This window comes from Furipterus horrens, unplaced genomic scaffold (genome assembly GCF_987537825.1).
Source record: "Furipterus horrens unplaced genomic scaffold, mFurHor1.1.pri manual_scaffold_11, whole genome shotgun sequence".
NCBI classification, from domain to species: Eukaryota; Metazoa; Chordata; class Mammalia; order Chiroptera; family Furipteridae; genus Furipterus; species Furipterus horrens.
The window spans coordinates 79,317,703-79,341,166 of NW_028327181.1; the positions used below are offsets into that span (position 1 = coordinate 79,317,703).

Below are 23,464 nucleotides of genomic sequence, written 5' to 3' on the forward strand. Positions count from 1 at the left end.
GTCTTTTCATGATTACTTGCTTTGTCTTCCCAGTTGTGGGAAGCTTCTCTGGTTGCTTCCCAACAAAGTTTCTTCTATCGTCCAGCCTATATTATGATTTTACTTTTTATGTGGCATTTGCTCTTAAGGCCTTCTATTTGTACTTCATTTCACAAGTCTTATCTAAGCTGAGCCTGGCAAAACCCCAGCACAAGCAGAACCAAGATGATCACCTTCCTTTTGCAGATGAATAGGGGTCACTTGGCTAGTTATGGACAGAATTTGGTCAAGGGCTGGGGCCTCTGATTCTAACTCCAGGATCTTACATTTAGATCATATTACAAGCCCAAAGGAAACAGTGGTCTGAGTACTGGGAAGATGTGTGCTTTGATTATCTGTATATCTTTGAACATAAGTCTTTCCATATACAGATAATTTTTCTTTTTACAAATGTATTCTCCTACCTGCTTCCAAAACCTCAATGACCACTTGTACATGTAAGCCCAGGAGGCTGTTTGTAAGAGACATCCTCTGTGTTTAAGCATCTATTGTGTTCCTGGTGCTGTGCTGGCACATTTAAGCCAGAAACTTACCTAAAGACACCTGTTCTTTGACGACAGGGGATGGCATTCTGGGTGGTCTCTTTCATAAGGCCACATGTAGTGTGGAATATTAACAAAAGAATCAAGTAAAACACATACCTTCAGCCTTATTTCATGTAACCCTAAGCTTTCAGTCTCTTTTTTTTTCCCTCTTAACCAGAACACTATCAACGGGATTAAGTATGGATACAGCCCTGTGAATTGAGCTAACCACATCATGAGAATTTTACCTTTGAGCCATTCTACTATCTCTACAAAACACCATCCTGAGTTTTATGAGATGGAGCTGAAGCACTAGTCAAACCCAGATATACTGGGTATTCTCTGAAGAGACTGCCTAGTTAGTTCATAACAGGGGAAGAAGGGAGGATGAGGCAATAATATTTGTTAATTATATTTAAATATCAGCCTAAATCAGTGTTCCTCGCTCTTGGCACTGTTGACCTGTTGGGCCAGATCATTCTTTGGTAGCTGGGGGAAGGCACCCTGTCGCAACCCTCTAGGAATGTTCAGCAGCATCCTGCCTTCTACCCACTAGATGCCAGTAGCACCCCTTTCCGGTTGTGCCATCCAGAACTAAGGGGGGTGGGGAAAGTGGATAAATGTACAGAACACAAGAATAACATCTATACTGTAGATGAATTGCCTAAATGTATAGAATTAGATAACAAACATGACATCAAAACCCATGTGATGCAACAAAAGCAGTGTTTGGGGGATAATTTAAATCTTTATGTGAGAAGAGAAGAAAACCTCAAAATTAATGAGTTAAATGCCCCATCTTAAGAAATTAAGAGAAAAGCAATAGCATTGCCCCCAAACTACACAGAAGAAAACAAATACTTTTTTAAAAATAGAGTGGAAATTAATAAAACAAAATAAAAGGAAAAATAGTGACTTTAACAAAGCCAAAAGGCCAAACTGATTGACTAACATGATACAAGACAAAATTCAATAATATTATGAAAGAAAATTTGAGCATAAGGTATAGATAAAACAGATTTTTAAATGACTTTAATTATCTGTTGCTTTATTACAAGCTATTATTAAAAAACAACAACTTACTATTTCTTATGACTTCAAGGGCTCACTGAACTCAGTGCTTTTGTCCCACATGATATTGACTGGAAAAACATACTCACAATACAGAGGCAAAGAGTTCCTTTGAAGAATGTAACTCTCACGAACCACTAAACATGAACAACTCAATAGAAAACTGGATAAAAGATGTGGTTAGGAATTTTATGTTAGGGGGAACACATGTAGCCCGTAAAAGAAAAAGAAGAAAAACAAAATCATAAGTAACTGAGAAAAAACCAAATCAAACCTCAACAAGATTCCACCTTACACCACTGTTACAAAATAACTTAAAAGTCTGACAGTAACAAGAATTTAGGGAGGATGTGAATCCACCAAATCTCTTGCATGTTTGAGTGGGGTGGAGGGCGGTATAAATTTTTGCAGCCACTTTAGGAAACAGATTTGCATTTTCTCCTAAATAATAGACCTGTCAATCAAACAGGTCAATAATCTCACTCCCCCAGCTTTATTGACAGCCATTCTGTTAGTCATTAAATTGTGAGGCTTCTTAGTGGAATGGGGCCTGCTTCACTTTGATTTGTTTCTTACTTATCTCCTGAACATCAGTGCTCAGCTGCTGGTCTGCTTCATCTATCCTGACATAAAATCATGATCTCAGCCTTGGAAAAATCAAGTCATGACCTCAGTCTTAGAAAAGTCGTCAACCCTTTCCCCCTCTAAGAATCTTTAAAACACAAAGTTTTAGGGCATAGAGGCTTCTGATGGAGTAAAAGTTTAGGGGGCCTAGAATGGGTATAACCTGAAATGTGGAGAAACTCTTTAAAAGAGCTTCCCAAGGATGGAATGGACCACCCTGAGTGCATAAATGTTTGATTACTAGGCATTTAAGCATTAGAACTGACAACCACTTGGCAGGAAGTTTATCAGGATTCCTGCCATGCCTGAGGTTCTTTGAGGTCTCTGAACACTCTACCTAACCCCATTATTATTTAATTGATTGCTACTGACATGTTATCATTCTCTGAAGCCCATAAGCATTCAAACAGCCTGTGCTTAAAAGAATATGTTCATACTGTCATGATAATAGGCATTCCCTTGGAGGGGGGAGTCAGGGAGCAGGCTGTCTTCCAAAAGGCATTCAGGAAAGAATTCACAGGCTTGATTGAGACTCTGGACCAGATTTTGTTTACACACCAAGGGGAAGCCACCTCTTGGAGCAGACTCATGTTAGCCAAGCCCATAAAGCAAGGATGCCTATTTATGAACTTACAGGAAAATTAACCATAACAGGAACTCCTCAGCTACCATATGAGCAAGGAATCAGTACCAGAAGCTAAAGGAACTAAATGTCAGATGGCATCTGACATGTTTATTTCACAATAGTTCTCACCCATGGAACCTGAAAACTCACAGTCCTGTGACCAACTGTCCCTCTCCCCTGAGCAGTGCTTGGTGGGGGCACTGCTAGCATTGGCTTCAGTGCCAACAGCCTCGGTTACGTTCCACATTGCTTATATATCCCATTAGATCTGAATCAATTCCTCAGACTTTGAAGATACCCTTCTTCTTCAAGTGACTACATAATTCAGTGCCAGTCCTTTGTAACGTAAATTCCTAGTAGTAGGTGACATCTGTAGTTCCTACTCGTGCACCCTTGCTCACACTACTGCATTGTGACCATCAGTCATGAAATTAGTGTTTTGGTGCATTTCTACCATAGTATCTTTTGGTTATTTATGATATTTCTAATTGTGTTTTGGGGTGACTGGTTTTATTACCTTTCTCTTCCAAAAAAAGAATCCTCAGGATATGGAGTTATCAGAATATTGCATTGACTCTTACTATCTTGTGTCTTTCTTCACATCCACCATACTCCTCCCCGCCCCCATGAGTTACACACTTGTTATGATTTGGATCAAACATGAAGTCAACCTCTAGATCAGGCACTCCCATGCAATGTAATCTGTTAGGGTAAGAACAGGGGTTAATCCCAGGTAATCAGTCTCCCCATCTTTGTTTCATTCATTCCTTTTGTTACAGAACCCCAGCCTATGCTGCTCTGGAACAGCTGTGGGATCTGATTGCCCACCACCAAGAAATGTGACTCCCAATACAAAAGTTTGGTGGAAAAGAAAAGAGGGTTTATTTGAGAGTTTTGCAAATTCAGAATAGCGGTAGGTTTCTACCGCTATGTCTTTAAAACATCCCAAAACATTTAGTACTGCCTCCCCCTGCCAAACCAGACCAGTTTCAGAATATGCAAGTCAGAGGTGCCATCTTTCAGAAAAGCAGAAGTCCACGGCTCTGTATTCCCAGTCACAGTTCAGCATTTCAGGCATCTCCGACCGATCTATACTTAGTTAAGCAGGTCCCCACAATTTCAGCCTCATCAGATGTGCCGCCATGTTCTCCAGGCAGGTTTCCCAGTGGGTCTCCTCTTTCTTACACCAGACCTCATGGCAGACTCTCTCCAAACCACATGGCTTCCTCCTTACACCCAGACCTCCTAGCCAACTCCTGTCTACTCCCTTTTCAGACCATGTGGTTTCTCTCCTTTTATGGCTGCCTGCCCTTATTTTAAATGCTGGCCCAGGGCACCATTCATCATCATTATGAAAGGTATCTTAAGCCTATCATCCGTCCTTTGGCCCTGAGTTACAGCACAGCTATTATCTTATTACCAACTTGCCATAGATATGCAAAGTACCTTAAAAACTATATTATCTCCTTTCCCCATCCCCAAAACCATGAGCAATGGGGACTTTGGGGACCCCTCGCTCGGTTACACTTTCACTTTTCTTTAGTGCATGGACCCTGATCCCTAATCTGATCTGCCCAAGAAGGTTCCACTGCTCCTTGGCTTCAGCTAGACTCATGAGTAAACCCATAATTTAGGTCACTCTCGTCATTTTCCTCCAGCCACCCTATGGCCAAGAATTTGGGGGAAGATCTGAAAGAATGTAGCAACAATGCATCCGTTTATAAATATTAATGGAAACTAGGGCTGGGAGTAGAACTGGAAACCAAATCATATAATGAAGAATGCAGATATCTGTTGGTAATTATCTAAGAGAAAAGAAAACCTTTGGGGTTTTCAAATTGGGAATATCTGCCTGCAAAAGATAGATTAGATGTATCTTGTGTGGCCTTATTGGGTCAAGAAACGAAACCAATCATGCGAGCTATAGATACTAATTTTGGAAAAAATAGGTGAAAACTCGCTCTTGGAGCTGTTCAGAGAAGCAGTGTTTCCTATGGAGGTGGAGTGTCCCATTCACTGGATGTGGTCAAACAGACTGCAATGAACGTAATAGGGATGTTGCAAAAATACATGGGTAGTTTGGCCAGCTGATTTGCAAGATTCCTTAAGCCATTAAGATTTTATGAAGTCCAAGATCATCCAGGCTTTATTGTCCTGAATTTTGACCAAGGCACTAGTAGAAAACCTGCTTCTCAAAGTAGCTTTGCCACTAACAAAGTCGTCTCCCCTTGCCTCCTTCAAAAACTTAAGTTGCTTTGAAGTTCACACCATTAGATTTCATTGCCCTTCCTTTGGGTTATTTTGTATCAGTTTTCAAGAACTTCCACTCATTCATTTGTGGATCACTGTCTTTCTCACCTCCTCTAGACCTATCTTTATGTTTAGTGAATTTAACTTCTATGGAGATGATTCATCTAACATTTTGACCTCTTCACTGGTCATGAACTTTTCCCTCGTCCAGTCGCTACCAGGATAATTTCCTGAACCTCATCATCACAAAAATGGAACCTATTTGATGAACAAATGAGGAATTAGCCAGTCTATTTTTTTAAATAAGATTTATCATGTTTAGTCAGCAACTTCCTACCAAACCACCCTTCCGAGTCATAGAGAATTACATATATAGTAATAAGGAAAGGATCTTTCCCCCTCAGTTATACTAGTCTTTGCAATACCACTATGTTAAAAACCCAGGAAAAAAATGTATTCTAAGATTTTGGAAACTTGACTCTGCATGGAAGCCCACCCTCCACCCCTGACACCATGACCCACTCACACTGCAATCACTGCTACCATCCCACTGCTGTCAGCCCACCTGATAGGGGTCCAGCCGCCGTGACCAAACCTGCATTGGGCTCACTTGCTGCCGGCCTTGCTGCAGACCTAGCTTGTGTGCTCCCTCTCAGGATGGTCCCTCTCCAAAACCAGACATCACTCTGAGAAGAGTGCAAGCCATATGGAAATGTCACATCTAGGCACTCTGGTTGACAGTCTCAGCTAAGCCCGTCCCAGGTGTTGTACATGTGAGTGAAAAAGCTAAGTGATTCTAGCCTCTAGTCATCAGAATATTTCCAACTGAGGTCCCCACGGCCATAGAATTATATATGCAAAAACATGTCTAGCTTGACCAGTGGATTACAGAGACAATACAGAATGAGAAGTGTATGGACTGCCCCCGCCCAGAATTCTGCTGGCAGAAAACAGGCTGAGATTAGTGCTAGTGATAAGTTTATGCTATTTTTCATGAAGAAAGAAGGATGATTCAGAGAACCAAGAGTCCAAAAGGCAAAGCCAAGAGCTGTAGAGAATTATTCCTTGGTATGAAAACCTAATCAAGGAACTTCCAACATTTGCCCAACTAGATTTCAGAATTAAACTGGTGACTGCTTTATACCCCCCCCCATCCTCCCCACCCTTAGAAAAGAAATGTCTATATCAATTATCTTTATGCTTATCCCACTATTATATGTTGAGTGTGCAAGAGCCAGATAAATGTGTCTTTAGTTTCACAAGGCTACAGATCTAGGAGAATTGTACTCTAGAAGCTGTACTTAAGGAGCTACGCCCAAGGAGATTCATTCACACTTGGACCTGATTTCAATGATGGGATTCTGGACTTTGAGCTTGTGCTGTAATAAGATGAGATTTGGAGACCTCGAGAGGGAGGGAATGTGGCCCTGACTGGTGTGGCTCAGTTGATTAAGCATTGCCCCACAAGGCAAAAGGTCTGGCTCGATTCCCAGTCAGGGCACATGTCTGGGTTGCAGGCCACTCCCCATTTGGGGCGCATGAGAGACAACTAATCAATGTTTCTCTCCCTCTCTTTCTCGCTCCCTCCCCCTCTCTAAAAATAAACAAGTAGGAAGGAGGGAATGTATTTAGCATGGGGGAAGGAAAAGCAGCCTGTGTTAGGCAGCCTCTAAGATGACTTCCAGTTATTCCCTTCTCTTGGTACTTCATGCATATAAGTCACTGTGTCAACATTAAATTGTCACCACTTAAAGAAAAGGGTCATTTCTTTGATCTTTTTGTATCATTTAGCACTTGGTGCAGGTTGAGATATGTTCAAGACATCTTTACTGATCCAGCCTTTAAAAGGGAATGATGGACCAAGGCAACAAAAAAGTGAATGCGTTCCAACTTGACCATGTGATTATAATGTTTTCAGATCTAAGATCGTCTATGATGGGGGGCTGTGAGCTCAGTCACTCTTAGAACAGAAAGGGCACTGAAGGGAATGGTAAGAAAAGATGCATGTTTATCTAATATATTGTTTTCCTTGGATCTAAGAACTATATTTCTCTTCCTTCCTATTGGGAGTTGTTCTTCTAATTTGGTGGTGCCTTTGACAGAATGTCCTCTGATGGTAAGTTTTTGGCGGTGCAGCCATGATCAAGGGAACGAGCCTAGGGAATGCACGCTTAAGTATCCACGTTCGTTTCCTCTGGCTCCCACTACAAGGTGCCGCAAACTGAGTCGCTTAAAACAACAGAAACTTATTATCTTTCAGTTTTAGAAGCTAGAAGTCCAAAATTTCACACTTCCCTTCTTCATGGCTCCTTTCTCCTCAAAATGCCCTTTCCTTTGGTATCTGTGGTTCTGCTTTCCTCGCCTCATTCTGTGTTGCTGGCCCCTTCTGCCCTGCCGTGGATGCCTCCTTCTGTTTAATGCCAGTGTGGGTGTCTGTAAGTTAAAACCCAGCCCCCTTTCCCTTGCTTTCTTATGCACTTTCTCGTGGGCAACCACCTACCCTCATAACTAAAATTACAACCTATGAGTTGATGACCCTGATGTCTGTTTCCCCAGGTCAAATCTTTTACCCACCTTCCCTTTGAGTGTAGGCTGGATTTACTGACTTGCTACTAATGAGCAGAGTGAACGTGGTGGGATGTCACTTCCAAGGTTAGGCTGTAAAGGGACTGTAACTTCCATATTGGGTGCTCAGTCTCTCCCCCTTGGACCATCTGCTCTGGGAGAATCCAGCTGCTATGCCATGAGAGCAATTGACCGCTGTACGGAGAAGCCCACGTTGCAAGGAAATGATATCTCTGGACAACAACTGGCAAGAACATGTGGCCTGCCAGCAGCCACAGAGTGAGCTTGGAAGTAAATCCTCCCGTACCCAAGCCATAAAATGACTTCAGCTCCTGCCAGCACCTCAGCAACTACCTCAGAAGAGACCCTGAGCTAGAGGTACCTAGCTAAGCCACGCCTGGGTTTCTAACCCACAGAAAGTGAGATAACAATGTTTGTTGTTTTTAGCCACTAAGTTTTGGGGCCATTTGTTATGCAATAATAGATAACTAATATAATGAAGAGGAAGACAGGGAGAGAGGGACCTTGGTATCTCAAAAGATATATCAAAATGCAATTTAAAATTGTATTCTTGATAATTAATAAATCATATTAATTACAAAGCTTAATTATTAATTATTACTACAAATATTCTTAATAAAAATTTATTATTAAAAGCAGTAATTAACAAAAATGTTTATTTTATAATTTTAACATTGTATATGTAAATTCTTCAATTTCCAAACCCTAATACTATGTATATTGTTTGGCAAAAGTAGGTTTACAACTTTGAGTATGTGAAAAACAGTTTATTCTTGTATTATTATTTATTAATTATTATATTATTTTCCATATGAACAACTATAAACCTACTATGCTCCACCCTTTGTTGTTTGTATTTTTATGCAGTCTAACAGTGACCAGGAGTGCACGCAGGGTTGTATCTGAGAAGGGAAGAAGGTAAATGGCACTGGAGAGGTCACCAAAAGGACTTCAACTTTATCAATAATGCTCTATTTCTATTACATTTTCTGAAGATCCAAAGCACGTGTAAGAACATGTCAATTCTGGGTGGTGGGGTTTGTCATATTTTCCTCAAAACTTCCCTGAATTTTTAAAATTGCTCCCTACCCAGGATATAAGTGTAAGTGAAGATTTAGTTATGAGCATGTTCGGGCTCTGCAGAACATTATTTATAATGGGACATTCAGATTCTTTACGGGCAAGTCTTAGCAAACCTAAAAGAAGCTCATAAATGCTCTGTTATTTAAACTGTTGCCAAGAATAGAAAAGATACAAGGCTTCCCGACACACCTCTTCTACCTAACATGTTCAAAACGTGCAGCTTGCATGTTGGCAGATGGCCAGTGGACAAACTTTGCCAGAGCAACAGAGGAATCCATAACTGGAACAATAAGAAGAATAAGATAGACTTAGATGGGTCAAAAAACTAGTGCAAAGTATCTCAAGAATTCTAGTATTAAGAAGTAAATTACTTAAGGAGATGGAACTCCTTCAACTTGTAACGTAAGGAACATTGTTGAAAATTCTGTTCAGGACTGAGATAGGGCTCCCACTTCCCAGAGCCTCATCCTTCCTCTAGCCTTTCTGAAATCTCCATGGAAGTTGTGGGAGCGAGATTTAAAGAGGATACCCATTCAAGTGTCATTTCTGGAAGTCGTTCCATCCATGGTAATTCTTTTGAGATACCAAGGTCCCTCTCCCCCTGTCTTCCTCTTTTTAATTTTCTTCTTGGACTTCAGACTTCAGTTGCAAATAGTTGAGTCAATTATACTCCTTAGGTGGCACATTATCATTTTTAGTCCTTGCAAGGACTAAGTTAATTTAATTCCTGTTCTCCTCATGCACCACTCTCTTCCAATAGGCAGATCTTTGATTCTGTTTAATGCACATTCTTTAGCAAATAGCCTTCAGACTGCACGTTCATCATTGGTTCTCCTGGGTCTTCAGCTTGCAGGCCCACACTACAGATCACAGATTTGGATTTACCAGCCGCCATAATCACGTGAGCCATCCCTTTAAATTAATTAATTAATTAATTAATTGAAATATATTAATATTTAAATATTTAAAATATATACATTTTTCCCCTCTGGAGAAGCAGACTAACACAATACCCCAGGGAAGGAATCAACCACAGACTTTCTTTAAAATCTATGTTATTACCAAAATGTCACAGTGCACATCCCCCTGTGGACCTGTGTGAGAATGTCTTGGTTTCAGACCTACATCACTTTGCAGACCCAGCGCCCCCTGATGAATGGGGAGGCCAGAGCCCCTTGCAGAAGGGCTCTGCACTGTTGCTACAAGTACACACTGCAAACCTTCACCTAAGCTCTCCTCTCCCAAAACCAACCCAACCATTTTTTAAAGGTTTAGGTTCAATAGTTATACACTAGAAATATAAAACTTGGTCAGACATTCTCTTAGACTAATTGTTTTTAAAATTGTTTTGTAAACTGTCAAAAATATAGCAAACAACTGACAAAAGTTTCTAAAGGGTTTTTTGTTTTATTTAAATTGGCCATGAGGCGACTTGATCATTGAAACCATTTTTAAGTCAATTAACCCTTAGCTGTTTTCAGTGGCTCATGTTTATTTTCATCTATGGCTTCCCTGGACCATTTCTGTCTTTGACTTTCCAGGTCTGTTTGCTGTGGGGAAACTGAGGCCACTCAACTCAAAAAAGCTCTTGGTGGTATAAAGGTTGGAAGCCAGGGAACCATTGTTCTTACTCCCTTTTTTTTTTTTTTTTTTTTTTTTAAATTTTTTTTTTTTATTTATTTTTTTTCTTTTATATTTTGGTTTTTCAATTACAGTTGTCCCATTTTTCCCCCATTGCTCCCCCCCACCCTGTCCTTACTCCCTTGCAGCTTGAGCACCTACAATTCTAGACACTGGCTGCCCTTAGGGAACAAATGTGGACCCACTGACTCAGAGGGCCCAAGGTCATTGTGGTCAAATGTGACCTGAAGGAAATCTATGGAGGGAGTATTGAAAGGAAAGAAAAGACTCTGAGAGTCTTGTTCATTATGCTCAACCAGCCACATTTTAATTAGCTAGTAAGAAGATTTTGCTGAAGTGAAATGAATTGATATCAGGAACTGCAAGCTACAGTGTGAACCATACTTGCTGAAAGGCTCTCCTCAGTTTAGAAGGATCTCTTAGTGGCTGGACAAGTTCCCTCACCTATACGTGGAGAGAATGTGGGGCTGGACTGGAAGTAATGTTAGCAAACAGGCAGCATTGTGCTTGGCCAGAGGTGGGCACCGCAGGATGGCCATCTACTTGCAGGCAGCCACAGACCTCAGAGGAGGTGTGAAGAGCACTCTGTCAACCAAGTGTTGCCTTACAGAAGCTGAACTCAAGGTTGAGCTGGCAGGAAATCGGCAAGCAGGTGCTGGCTTTGCAGAAATGTAGAGGAGTTGGTTGGAAGCAATTGGAGCCACCGCTGGACAATTTGCCTAAACCTGTCACATAGCAGGTGTGTTGGCCAGAAAGGGATTTGTAGCCACTTTGGTTGCAGGAAGTGGGTCCACCACAAGTTGTTTGGCCAGAAAATACAGTGCCACAGGAAGCTGCTTTGCAAGAGTTCTTTACAGAACAAGGGGCCTGGCAGCCACTGGCTGACAGATGAAGAATATGGAAGGAGCTGGTTGGCAACACAGGGGCTGGCAAGGGGAGGTCATACAGCAAGTAGGACTGCAAGAACTGAATGCACAAGTCGATGGCTGGCAGGGAACAAGCACGTAGGGAACTGATTGGCAAGTCCTGGAAATGCAGCAGATGGAATGGTAATAAATTGATTTGCAGGGCTGATCTTCCCCACTAATGTGGTGACGTGAGCCTGCGTGGCAGCAAGTTAGCTGGCATGGACTAGCTGTGTAGCCAGTTGGTGGGCACGATGTTTCAGGACAGGAGATCCTCTCAGAAGTGGCTGGCAGGCCCTAGTGTCACAGCAGATTGATTGGCCACAAGCTACCTGATGCGATGCCGACACAAAGACGGGCTCCTGGCAGGAGCTCTGTTGGCTGAGGCTGGCTTCACAGCCCTTGTACTGACCACCGGTGGATTCCGGGCAGGGAGGCTGGCATGAGCTAACCAGCCAGGGAGACTGACCAGTGCTGGATTCATAGCAGGCTGTGCAGGAACAAATGGGTTGGCAAACAAAACCCACACAAGAAGTTTCTAGAAGGCAGGTAGGTTGTCAAGGAGCAGATTCACAGCCACCTGGGACACTGCCAGGTGGCTGATAGTTTTCTTGGCATGTGACCAGTTGCCATGTTCTTCTCCAGAAGAAGCTAGGCAAACAGATACCATTTCAGAAGTTGCCACCCTTGGGACACATGGAAACGGTGGGCACAGCTGGAATGACTGTGGTGTTTCCAGAACAACAGCTATCCACCATGGTGTTGCAAACTCAGCATACCTGAGTTTGAAATACATCTAATAAACAGGGGCTTTTATAGTCCTTCACTAAGGGTATGTGGCAGGACATAGAGCATCTTTCCTTGTTATTGTTTCTGCTGGCTTGTGCACAGACATCTGATTAGCAGCCTTTGGGAGCCCAGGAGATGTCCCCACTTTTAAAACTTGTCTGTTGAGTGGGAGTTTTCTTTGCTAAGTTTGGATTCCTTGATGCTGCTCCTGCTCTGGGGTGAGCTGTCGCTTTTACAGGTTGTTCTCCAGCCTCCCTGAAGCAGATCTTCCCCAGCACTAACCCGTCATCAGGAGGCCCCGGCACAGCCAAAGCAACCCACTCTTCCACCAAGAATGCAGCTGTGCACCATTCAATCAGGAAATGAAGCCATGATCCAGGTAAGGGAGGAGAATGTCAGAGATGGCAAACAGAAAGTCAGCCACTGCATCCCAAGGACATTCTTTCTAGAACCTTCCCATTTGGCCTTCCTAAAAATCAACTTTGCTAGTACCAATAACAATAGTAATGGCTTCCATTTATTGCATACTTACTACATGCCAAGTCCTTGGCTGTATTTTTCATGGAATCTTTGCAATGACCCTAGTTAGCAGGTCTAATTGTTACCATCTTGGCAATAGCAAAACTAACTCAGAATTTAAATTATGTTCCCAGAATTATGCAAAGAATAAAGGGTTGAAATAAGATTCAAACCAAGGTTAGGCTGACTCTACAACCCCTGAAATTAACCATCTATTAGACCTCCTGACTTTGGAGGGGCCAAGGGGAGAGTCTAACATAGTGATGAAAGACTGACATTTGTGCATCAAAGCGCCTGCTTAGGGACAGGTGGCCCAGGCCCTGTGCTGGGGATCATATGCGCACTCCAGTGACTGTAATCATCAGCTAGATCAAACTGATAGGAGTACTTACCTCCACTTATCAAGACATCCAAAGACAATCTTTTAATTTGGAATTTTAAAACTGCCAAATGTTACATCAAGAAAGGTTAAATTTATACTATGAAGTCAACAGCATATGAATTCTATAAATATAAAAATGCAACAACCAGAAGTGAAACGGGGATTGCTGCAAAGCTGTTTTAGTGTTAAACCAACCTCTTCCAAGAGGGATTTGCAAGGCACTTTTCTGATTCTTCCCCTCTTCCTCTGGGCTGGTCCTGGCTCTGCCTCCCCAGCTGACTCCAGCACCCGGCACCTGTCCACATCCGGCCTGGTTCACAGTGGAGATGCACAATGGAATGGAAAGATCATGGCTTTGGGAGCCAGACAGGGTAGGTCTTGATTTCTGCATTTGCTACTAACTCACTCTGTTAGATCTCTTAGCTCATGACCTAGTGTTCAAAGTACCAAGAGTTCATCAACTGCATTGCTCAGATTATTTTTGTTCTAACCACCTGCTTCACAATGATGGGAAATGCTGGAAATCTTGGAAGCTGCTTTTCAAAGTACCAGATACAAAATGCCATCTCCTTATACCCCAGTCACCCTTATTTTAAAAGAGAAATTTTTCTGGTTGAATGATGCCTGGAAAACGGTCCCCTTCCTGGTTAAAATGCCTTTCCTCTGCATTGCTTTTAATGTCACAGCCTCACTCATTTCTTTTGCCCTCGTCATAATTCATTTCAGCATCTTGCAAATACAAGGATCCCTGAAGTATGTTTTCTTCCTGAATGTGTACATCCCAAAGCTCTTATCTCCCAAGAAGAAACACTTTGGTCTTAACCAAGTAAGTCAACCAAAATGGAACTTAAATATATTTGAGAAACTATGTCAACTTCAGTCTGAAAAAGATCCCAATATCCTATATTCATACATACAGCACCACTTTTATTATTTCAAAAAAAAAAGTTTTTACATCTATTTTTTTCTAATTCTTTTTTTTTTTGCCTCTCTTTGTCTTAAAGAAACCTCTCAAGAGGTTGATATAAGATGATAAGTTATGAAAATATAATGGATATAACATGGTGACTATAGTTCATAATACCATATTGTATAATTGAAATTTACTGAGAAAACTTACATGTTATCATCAAAACGATAAATATGTGAGGTGATGGTTGTGTTAATTATATGCGAGAATTCCTTTCACTATACATGTATATCAAATCATCATACTGTACACTTTCGATATCTTACAACTTTATTTGTCAATTATACCTCAATAGAGCTGAAAAGCATAAATCTCTCAATAGAGACAACTTTCATTTTGCTGTGGTTTAAGACTCTAAGGACATCTAGTGTATCATCAAGGGCTGTTGTGTTCATGTGAGGAAATATGACAATGTGTAAAAAGCACAGGCTTTGGACAGAACTGGGTTTGTCATTTGTATGTTAGCTACCAGCTGTGACTATCCTGAATTTTGTGTTTATCATCCCCTTGAGAATATAGGTTAAAATATAAATTATATATAGTATATATAATATAATGTATGTATTTGTATATATGTTTACATACATGTGTGTTCATACATGTAAATGCATGTGTGTATGCATCATTTCTGAACTTTAGATATATGTGTGTTCTCTGAGGCTTATTTATATCAATCCACATTACATTGGTAAGGTTCACTTAGCGTGCATGTAGACATTGTACAGTCATTTTTCCCTGCAGCATAATAATCTAATGCATGACTGTACCACAATTTTCTTGTCTCTGTTGATGGACACTTGATTTGTTTGTTCTTTATATTCTTCACCTGTGAAATGAGGGAGAAGAAATCTCATGGAATGACTGTGATTTACCTGAAACCCTGAGTCCATGCTTGGCACAGAGATTTAAAATCTGGCCAACTCCTCTCTTGACTCTGGAAGAAGGCAGAGATAAATCCCAGTAGCCTGATGAGATAGCAACTTCAGCACCAGTGAAAGGATAAGTTTCACTTTGATTTTCTCCCTCTGCCTTTATCTAACCCAGTGGTTCTCAAATAGGCGTGATTTTTGTACACACACTCCCCTCCGGCGATGTTTGGCAATGTCTGCAGACATTTTTGGTTGTCACAATCCAGGGATACTACTAGCATCTAGTTGGTAGAGGTCAGGGATTCTGCTTAGCATTGTACAATGCATAGGACAGCCCCACAACAAAGAATGATCCAGCCCAAAATTTCAGTAGTGTCAGAGTTGAGAGCCCTGGTTAATGCTCTCCTGTGCTTAGGCTAGCCCAAGCTGCACTTTGAGGACAAGGGATAGCCCTTCATTCAGTCTGTGTACTAAATGTAAGGGGTGACCTCTTTAAAGAGACTTCGTTTTTAGAGATTATAAGAGACTATTTTACAGGGACTAGGAAAACATAAGCAAAGCTCTTGCACACTTATTGTGTGACCCTCTATACTTGTTTTCATCTCACTGGGGATCCCAAAGTCACTGGCTGCCTCCCCAGTCTCCCTATGTCCAAGAACATGTTCCTCCATGCATTTCCCAACAGCAAGGCCCAAGGACATTCTAAAACACAGCACTCTTCATGCCTTCATACAGCTTCTTGTTGCCTTCATGTCATGTCAGCCCTGCACCAAATCCAAATGCCTCTGTCCAGCATACAAGACCTGACAAGGGCAGCTCACTGTCTTCTCATCTGACCTCAGAGCTCACCACTCCTCTAAGCACACCTTGCCCAGTGAACAGTGCACGCACAAGCACATTCATTTGCATGTACTTCCTCTGCCTCGAAAATGCTTCCTTCCTGGTTTCTACCTGGTTAATTCCTGCTTGAGCTGAAAGGCAAGGTTTAAGTATCACAGTCCCCAAGAATCCTTTCCTGGGTCCCCCTTAGGCCCTGCTGAGTTCACAATACATGTACTTAACCTTTATCCCCGTGTTTAGCACAATGGAGTATAGTTAATTGTCTCTCTGTCCATCTTGTCTTCCCACTAGCATGAGCTCCTCTGAGAGCAGGGACTGAGACTTTTGTCTTCTCATTCCTAAAGCCTGACTTAGTCCCTGGCACTTCATAGCTTCCTAACAGAGCCTGTTGGATGGATGAATGGATGAATGAAGCTGCTCCCAAAGGCAAAGCAAGTCAGCTGATGAGGATATGGCATTAACAAGAGAGCAATGAAAACAGCATGTCACTTCAACGTAGCCATGTTTATTGAACAGTGAAATATCTTTCTCCCATTGAGGAGGTCCCCAAGGAACATGAGCACGCCAAGCAAGGGAGCACACACACGAGAACTGAAAGACATTTATGCCAAGAAAGACACTTGAGCTAATATGGCAAAGCTTGATGGCAGCAGTAGGCAGGAACCCAGAATGTCCTTCTCCCAGTGCCCAGGAGGCCTTCCTTTGAACCATTAAGATACTGTTATTTCTAATCAGCTCTTTGAAGCGTAAGCAGGTGGTGAGAGATGGTGCAATAAGAAAAAGATTTAGCTGAGTCTTGATGAGCTGCATCATGGGGAGGGCCATCAAGTTTTCTCTCTAGTCGGAGGTTTGCTTTGCAGGATCTGCTGGGCTGAGGTCAATTCAGCAGTTGACAGGCTTGTTGGCAGCAGGCTGGTTGGCTGTGGCTTCACGAGTGGTCAGACTGATGGATTTGGCTTCACTGGGTCGGCAGGGATTGGCCTCGGAGATTTCTGCCTTGCAGGGAGTGGAGTCAGCACAGTCCACTTGGCCGGAAGTGGACTTTTTGCAATCCCGTTTGCAGGAGTCAGCACAAGGCAGGCTGGTGCTGGCCGGGCGGTAGGAGATGGAAGTGACATAGGCCGGGCGGCGCAGGATGGAGTACCAAGGGCGGTAGTAGGCAGGGCGGTAGCAGGCAGGGCGGTAGGAGATGGATGTCACCGATGGCTGCCTGCAGATAAGGGGTCCAGAGTAGACTGGGCGGTAGGAAACCGAAGTTGTGCAAGGCTGTTTGCAAGAACTGGGTATGTAGAAAGTGCGAGAGCAAGTTGGTTGGCAGATGACAGAGGCAGAAGACCCCTGGCGGCAGCAGGAAGGCTGGCAGGAGGTAGGTGGGCGGGGAACAGGCTCACAGCCAATGGACTGACAGCGCTTGACTACATAGCAGGTGGGTTGGCATGGAGGGGGCACACAGACCCTTGGTGAGCAGGGGCTGGGCTCCAAGCAGATGGGTTGGCAGATGCTGGAGACACAACAGGAGGGCTGTTGGCAAGTGCTAGAGACACACGGTGGTTCGCAAGGGCTTGGAATGCAGCAGACAGGGCGAAGGCAGACAGGCTCACAGACGAGAGCTGCACAGGAAGCTGGCTGGCAGATGCTGGGCCCCGAGCAAGATGGCTCACAAGGACTGGGGTCACAGCAGACAGCCTGGCAGCTGTTGCCCCCAGAGCAGATGGATGGACAGCAGCTTGGTGTGGGGCACACTGGCTGACAGCAAGTGGGCTCGCAGACCAGGGGTTGGCAGGAACTAGTCACAGTGCAGACAGCGGGACAGCAGCTGGGCTCACAAACGACTGGCTGGCAGCAGCTGGGCTTGCAGACGATAGGCTGGCAGGGGGTGGGCACACAGAGGACTTGTTGGCAAGAAGTAGCTTCACAGCACACAGGTTGGCAGCAACTGCTTCCAGAACAAGAGGGCTCACACATGGTGGACTCACAGCACACAGGTTGGGCACAGCTGCTCATGGGACAGGAGGGCTCACAAACGGCCTCACAGCACACAGGTTGGGCGCAGCTGCTCACGGGACAGGAAGGCTCACAAGTGGTGGCCTCACAGCACACAGGTTGGGCACAGCTGCTCATGGGACAGGAAGGCAGACAGCATTGTGGGCCACAGCTAGATGATCCGCAGTCGTTTTGACAAGTCACCAGTTGCCACGTTTGGCTCCGGCAGGAACTGGGCAAGAAGACAGGCTCTCTGCAGTTCACCTCAGTAGAGTAGAGAGAGATGGCTGGCACGGAGGGGCATTTTCTAGAACAGCAGTTTCCAGACATGATGGAGGTGCCTCTGCTCCCTGTGAGTACTATGAGGTTGCTACCTGACTGGTACAGCTCTCTGAGGCCCTCATTTTTATACCCCCTCACTGGCACATGCTGTTTTGAGCTCCTGCGTCTTTTTCCTCATTGCTGTTTGGGCCACTTTTCAGAGGAACATCTTATTATGCCAAGGTTTGTTGACCCGAAGTTGTTTATCCACCTATAAAGAAGCTGTTTGGTTATTCATTTGCTAAATTTGGAATCCTTGGAGCTACAGGTCATCTTGGAATAAGCATCATTGCCTCCAAGCTGAATGATCTGTGTTTCTGGGCATCATGGACAGGGGAAGGAGAGAGGAACTTGTAATTTATCCACCTTCTAGTCCTCTGTACTGAACCCTGGGCTAGACACAAGGGACGCCCATGCATAAGGCCTACTCACTCATTCTCATAGACATCACTCTCTGCTGGGCAGACAAGCATGCAGGCAAACTCACTGCAACGCACTAATTAACTTAACAATAGACATATAGGGATTAGTAGAGAGGACCTGTGATGAACTCTGTGGGAGAGGGTATATCAGGACTGGATTTTAAATGCCTGTGCTTTACAGCAATGACCTTATTTAAAACCATCAGCAATCCCATGAGATAGGGAACCTTCTTCCTCTACTACAGATGAAGAAAAGGAAGAGGAGTTGGAATCAAAAAGCTTGTCACTTGCTAAAGATCCCACACAGCTTTCCCTGTAATCTAGAACTGCTCCTCCTTCCCTTCACTATCCTGGTTGGACAGACCTTTCTCAGAAGCCTTTGTTAAAGCCACATGTCACAGGCTTAGCCTACAGTGCTATCCTTTGTCCTGTTCTGTGAGCAGCCCTGCCTCAGACCACCAGCTTTCCCTGTCCCTGGAAGGCACCTGACCTAGCCACTCTGCTTCTGTTTCCTCTTTTCCTTCCTTGCACCCTCACTTCAAGCATCCAGTAGACTTCCAGGGTTCTTCCTGTATGTGGTGATTTTTTAAAAATTAAATTCATTGGAATAACATTGGTTAATAACATATAAGTTTCAGGTGTACAACTTTGTAATATGGCATCTGTACACTCTATTGTCCTCTGGTGATTTTAACCACTTCTAAAGGAAAGATAAATCCAAGACCCGAATGGTAAAAAAGAAAGACAGGTTTTTTACAAGTACATTGTGAACAAAAGCAAAGAGAACAAATGCTTTCTCAAAGCAGCGTCTCAATGCCACCACTTGAGACAGACATGAGGCAGGAAACAAACCCCAGATTTCTAAACACCAAGGCCTGATATTCTTGCCACCAAGGCCCTACCTGGCCTCCACCATGTGCTTGCAACATCAATGAGAAAAGCAGCTTTGAAAAAGCTGAATCATTTTCTCATTCATTCATTATTCTTCTCTTTATTCATTAATTTATGCAATCATTTTAAATTTCAATTGTATTCATGTATTTAAACCAGCCATCATTGGGTTCTCTGTGATGGTCCAAAACGACTGAGTTGCAATTCCAGCCATAAGGAGCTCAAGTTTAGAAGACATTTACATCCATAAGCAATTATGGTACCATTTACATAAAGGTGCTACAATACCTGGATGTATGGGGTGCTATGGGACACCGAGGAGAAGCACCAGCATGGTTTGGGGGGAGTTAGGGATGGCTTCTTAAGAGCATGATACATTTGGAGAGCAGCAAATGGGTCCATAGCCAGATGAAAAGTGCAAGGGGACAGGAAAGGATAGTGATGGGTCCAGAGGGATGATTAGGCTCTCAGTCATGAAAAGCCTGTGGACCATGGTCATAAGTTGGATATTATACTGACACCTGGGGATTTTAAGCAAGGCAAAATGTGACCAAGTTTGCCCTTTGGAAAGGTCTTCCTGGTTGTAGAGAAGGGACTGAAGAAGGAGGGCAAGTCTGAAAGTAGGCAGATCATTAGGGGTCTGGGACAATTACCCAAAAGCTTCGTGGTGACAACATAAAGTGGGCAGTAGCTTAGGACTGGAGTAATAGGAGGCATCTTAAAGAGGCAGGATCTACAGGACTTAGTGTTGAAAGTGAAAGACTGGGAATGAAGTGTCATCCTTTGAGATGTGGCTCTCAGGCTATAGAGGAAGAGAACATTTAGAAAGCTTTGCAGAGGATAAGGCAAGGCGATGAAACCAAGACCCGAATCTCCACCTTTGCAGTTCCTCTCCTCTCCATCTGCCATCTCTCCCTCCACAGAACCAGCAAGGAAATTCCAGATGGAAATGCCCCTCCTCCCAAAAAATCCTTCATATCCTCTTGCAGCTGAGGAGCTTGCATAACATCATCCATTATGCTAGAATGTCATCTCCTCAAAGAATCCTTCCCTGCTAAGTGGAATAACCTGCCCTTTTAATGATCTAGCCCAGCAATTTTCAACCAATGTGCCATAAGAATCTTTAAAACATGCATTACCTGACTATTTAGTCGGGGATAATGACCTCTTTTCTCTTAGATTGTCAAATTTTTTAAAAATGACAACAGCCCACACAAAATAGCCATCTGGTGTTAATGAATCAAAATTATACCTATTTTTTGTCAGATCAGCAAAAAATATATTTTCTGGTGTGCCGCAGAATTTTAGTAATGAGGTTGTGTGTGCCAGAAGATGAAAAAGGTTGAAAATTCCTGATCTAGCTCATTCCTACTTTATTCTTTTTTGTAACTCTTGTGTCCCTTGATGTTATAAGAAACAGAAGGACAAGAATTTTGTTTATTCTCTAATGTATACCCGGCACCCAGAGCAATGTTTGATACATAGGGAGTTCACTATTAAGATCTGTTGAATAAATTAATAAGGACCTCTGTGGAGAGCTAAAAGAGGACAATTCTCTGTCAATAATTCAAAAAAATAACCATGGTCACAAGCAATAAAAGAATCAGCCGCTCTTAATTGCAACTGCTCAATGTAGACCAATTGATCTCTTGAAAACTTTGTCCCTTTGGCATGCTGCTGTTCTGACTGTGGCTTTGTCCTGGGGGTTAAAGAGCCAGTACTTAAGAGGCCAATTCCAGGCAGAACAAAAATGACCTAAATATTAGAGTCTAAAACTGAACCAGGGCATAGTCAGATCTCAAATTTTCTCCCAGAGCAAGTTACTGCTAATACTGATGGAATTTTTAATGCAACAAAGAAAATGAAAACACAAAGAACTATCACCAGACACTTGCTAGAATGGCTAAAAATAAAAAGACGGACAATATCAAGTGTTATCAAGGACATGGAACAACTGGAACTCCCAGACATATGAAATGGTACACTCACTTTGCAAAAACCGTTTGCTAGTTTCTTATAATGTGAAATCATTCACTTACTATACTATTTACTTAGGTATACCAGCACCTAGGTGTTTATCCAAAATAAGTGAAAACGTGTCCACACAAAAATTTTTACATGAATATTCATAACAGCTTTATTCATAATAGCAAAAAACTATAGACAACCCCAATATTAATCAGTGGATGAATATTCTTAATGTAGTTTATTCACACAATGTAGTTTATTCACTTAATAAAAAGGAATGAACTATTGATAGCTACAAAAACATGAATGAATATTAAAAATGTTATTCTAAGTAAAAAAGTTCACAGTATATGTTTTCATTTATATGAAATTCTAGAAATGGCAAAATTTATATTGACATAAAGCAGATCAATGTTTGTCTTAGATTCAGGTTGGGTGGGGAATATTGCCTGCAAAAGAGCACTGGGGAATTTGGGGGATAATGGAAAGTTCTAGATATTGAGTGCAGTAATGGCTACTTAAATATCTACAATTGTCAAATCTCATCAAACCGTGCACTGAAGTGGGAGTTAACTTATTATATGTAAACTATATCTCAAAGTTAGTTTATAAAAAATGAAACAAAAAAAATTTTTTTTTTAATTTTTTTATTTTGGTTTTTCAATTACAGTTGTCCCCTTTTCCCCCAATTTCTCTCCCCACCCAACCCACCCCCTCTCCCGCAATCATATCCCTCCCCGTTGTCCATGTCCATGAGTCTTTCATACAGGCTCTTTAATTAAACCCTTCCCTTATTTATCCCCCTTCTCTCTCTCTCCCCTCCCCCCTATTGACTGCTATTCTGCTCTTTGTTCTATTTAGTTCCTTTGTTTGTGTTGTTCTTTAGTTTCCTGTATTAGGTGATATCATATGGTATTTTTCTTTCTTTGCCTGGCTTATTTCACTAAGCATAATTCTCTCTAGTTCCATCCATGTTGTTGCAAATGGCAGGAGTTCCTTCTTTCTTTCTGCTACATAGTATTCCATTGTGTAAATGTACCACAGTTTTTTGATCCACTCATCTACAGATGGGCACTTAGGTTGTTTCCAGCACTTAGCTATTGTAAACAGTGCTGCAATGAACATAGGGGTGCATAAGTTCTTTTGAATTGGGGTTTCAAGATTCTTCGGGTATAATCCTAGTAGTGGAGAAACAAAAAAATTTTAAGGCAAAAAAGTAAAAGCAGCATAACCCCAGTTTTATTTGTAAATATGCTTACAAAGAAGTCTAGAAAGATACATGTCAGGAATAAACCCTGAGGGTGAGAATTCAGGTGGGTATTATTTCTTTATATTTTTCTGTATTGTTTCATATTCTTAAGATTTATTGCTATGTTTCTAATCAGAAAATTATTTTTGTTGAATAAAACATTACTTTCTAGGAATTAAAATTAATATTGTTCTCCCAGGGCAAAAACAGAATTAGTTTTATTCCATATATAGCTCAAGGTCACATTCAGTAAGAGTTCGAATCAAATGTCTTTTCAATTTCAACCTCCCAGCTGAACCCACACACACCTGCGTCAGGCCCCTCTTTGCAGATGGATGCCCACCCCTCTCATCCCTGGGCCTCAAGCAGAAGAAGTACAGCTGGTTCCAGGACACAAAAATTAAACCTAGGGAAGGGAGACTTTGCCAAAGCACAAGGCTGGAGGAAGGACCTGGACTTCCCAGAACATCCTTAGATCCTGTGTGTTGTCAAAATTGTGCTAAAGGAATCCCTTCTGTTCAGAACCAAGCTTGTCTTACGAAGCCTTCTCCGCTGACTTTGCCAGAAAGTTCTGACCAAACCTGAAGCCTCCACCAGAACCATTCTAGAAGAACTGTGACACAGAAGGAAGCCACACACCTCACTCAAGGGTAAACTTGGCCAGCCATCAGAACTTCCTTGGGAGCTTTTAAATGCAGATCCCAGGGCCCCTACCCCAGGGCTAATAGATAAAATCTCTAGCAGCAAAGCCCAAGGATCTGTATTTTTTAAAAACCTTCCCAAGTGAATCTTGGGTGGCACATGGAAGCCTTATTCTACATGTATGGTTCTCAAACTTCAGTGCATTAGAATTATCTGGGGTTCTTGTTAGAAACATACATTTCCAGGCCACCGCTGGTTCTGCATGTCTCAA

At 42.5% G+C, this 23,464-nt stretch overlaps 2 protein-coding genes and 2 long non-coding RNA genes across 5 annotated transcripts in view; 2 read left to right on the top strand and 2 right to left on the bottom strand.

The window, feature by feature from the left end:
- The window catches only part of LOC149998430 (uncharacterized), a 294,581-nt gene extending 290,791 nt beyond the window's left edge, over positions 1–3,790 (top strand). The window contains exon 5 of the long non-coding RNA XR_016514378.1: positions 3,663–3,790. This is a non-coding gene — a long non-coding RNA (uncharacterized LOC149998430). The remainder of the gene's footprint in view (positions 1–3,662) is intronic.
- A 7,241-nt stretch (positions 3,791–11,031) lies between these two features.
- Positions 11,032–12,106, bottom strand: KRTAP29-1 (keratin associated like protein 29-1). Its single transcript, XM_090257564.1, is given in 3 exon segments — positions 11,032–11,318; positions 11,321–11,632; positions 11,635–12,106. Coding segments are annotated over 3 exon segments (1,071 nt in total).
- A 1,209-nt stretch (positions 12,107–13,315) lies between these two features.
- LOC149998449 (uncharacterized) overlaps positions 13,316–23,464 on the top strand; it is a 42,798-nt gene continuing 32,649 nt past the window's right edge. For both annotated transcript variants that reach the window (XR_016514177.1, XR_016514178.1), the window contains exon 1: positions 13,316–13,409. This is a non-coding gene — a long non-coding RNA (uncharacterized LOC149998449). The remainder of the gene's footprint in view (positions 13,410–23,464) is intronic.
- On the bottom strand, positions 16,553–18,030 carry KRTAP16-1 (keratin associated protein 16-1). The gene has a single exon (XM_090292580.1). It carries the CDS (start codon positions 18,028–18,030, stop codon positions 16,600–16,602), a length of 1,431 nt encoding a protein of 476 aa, XP_090148706.1. The 3' UTR covers positions 16,553–16,599.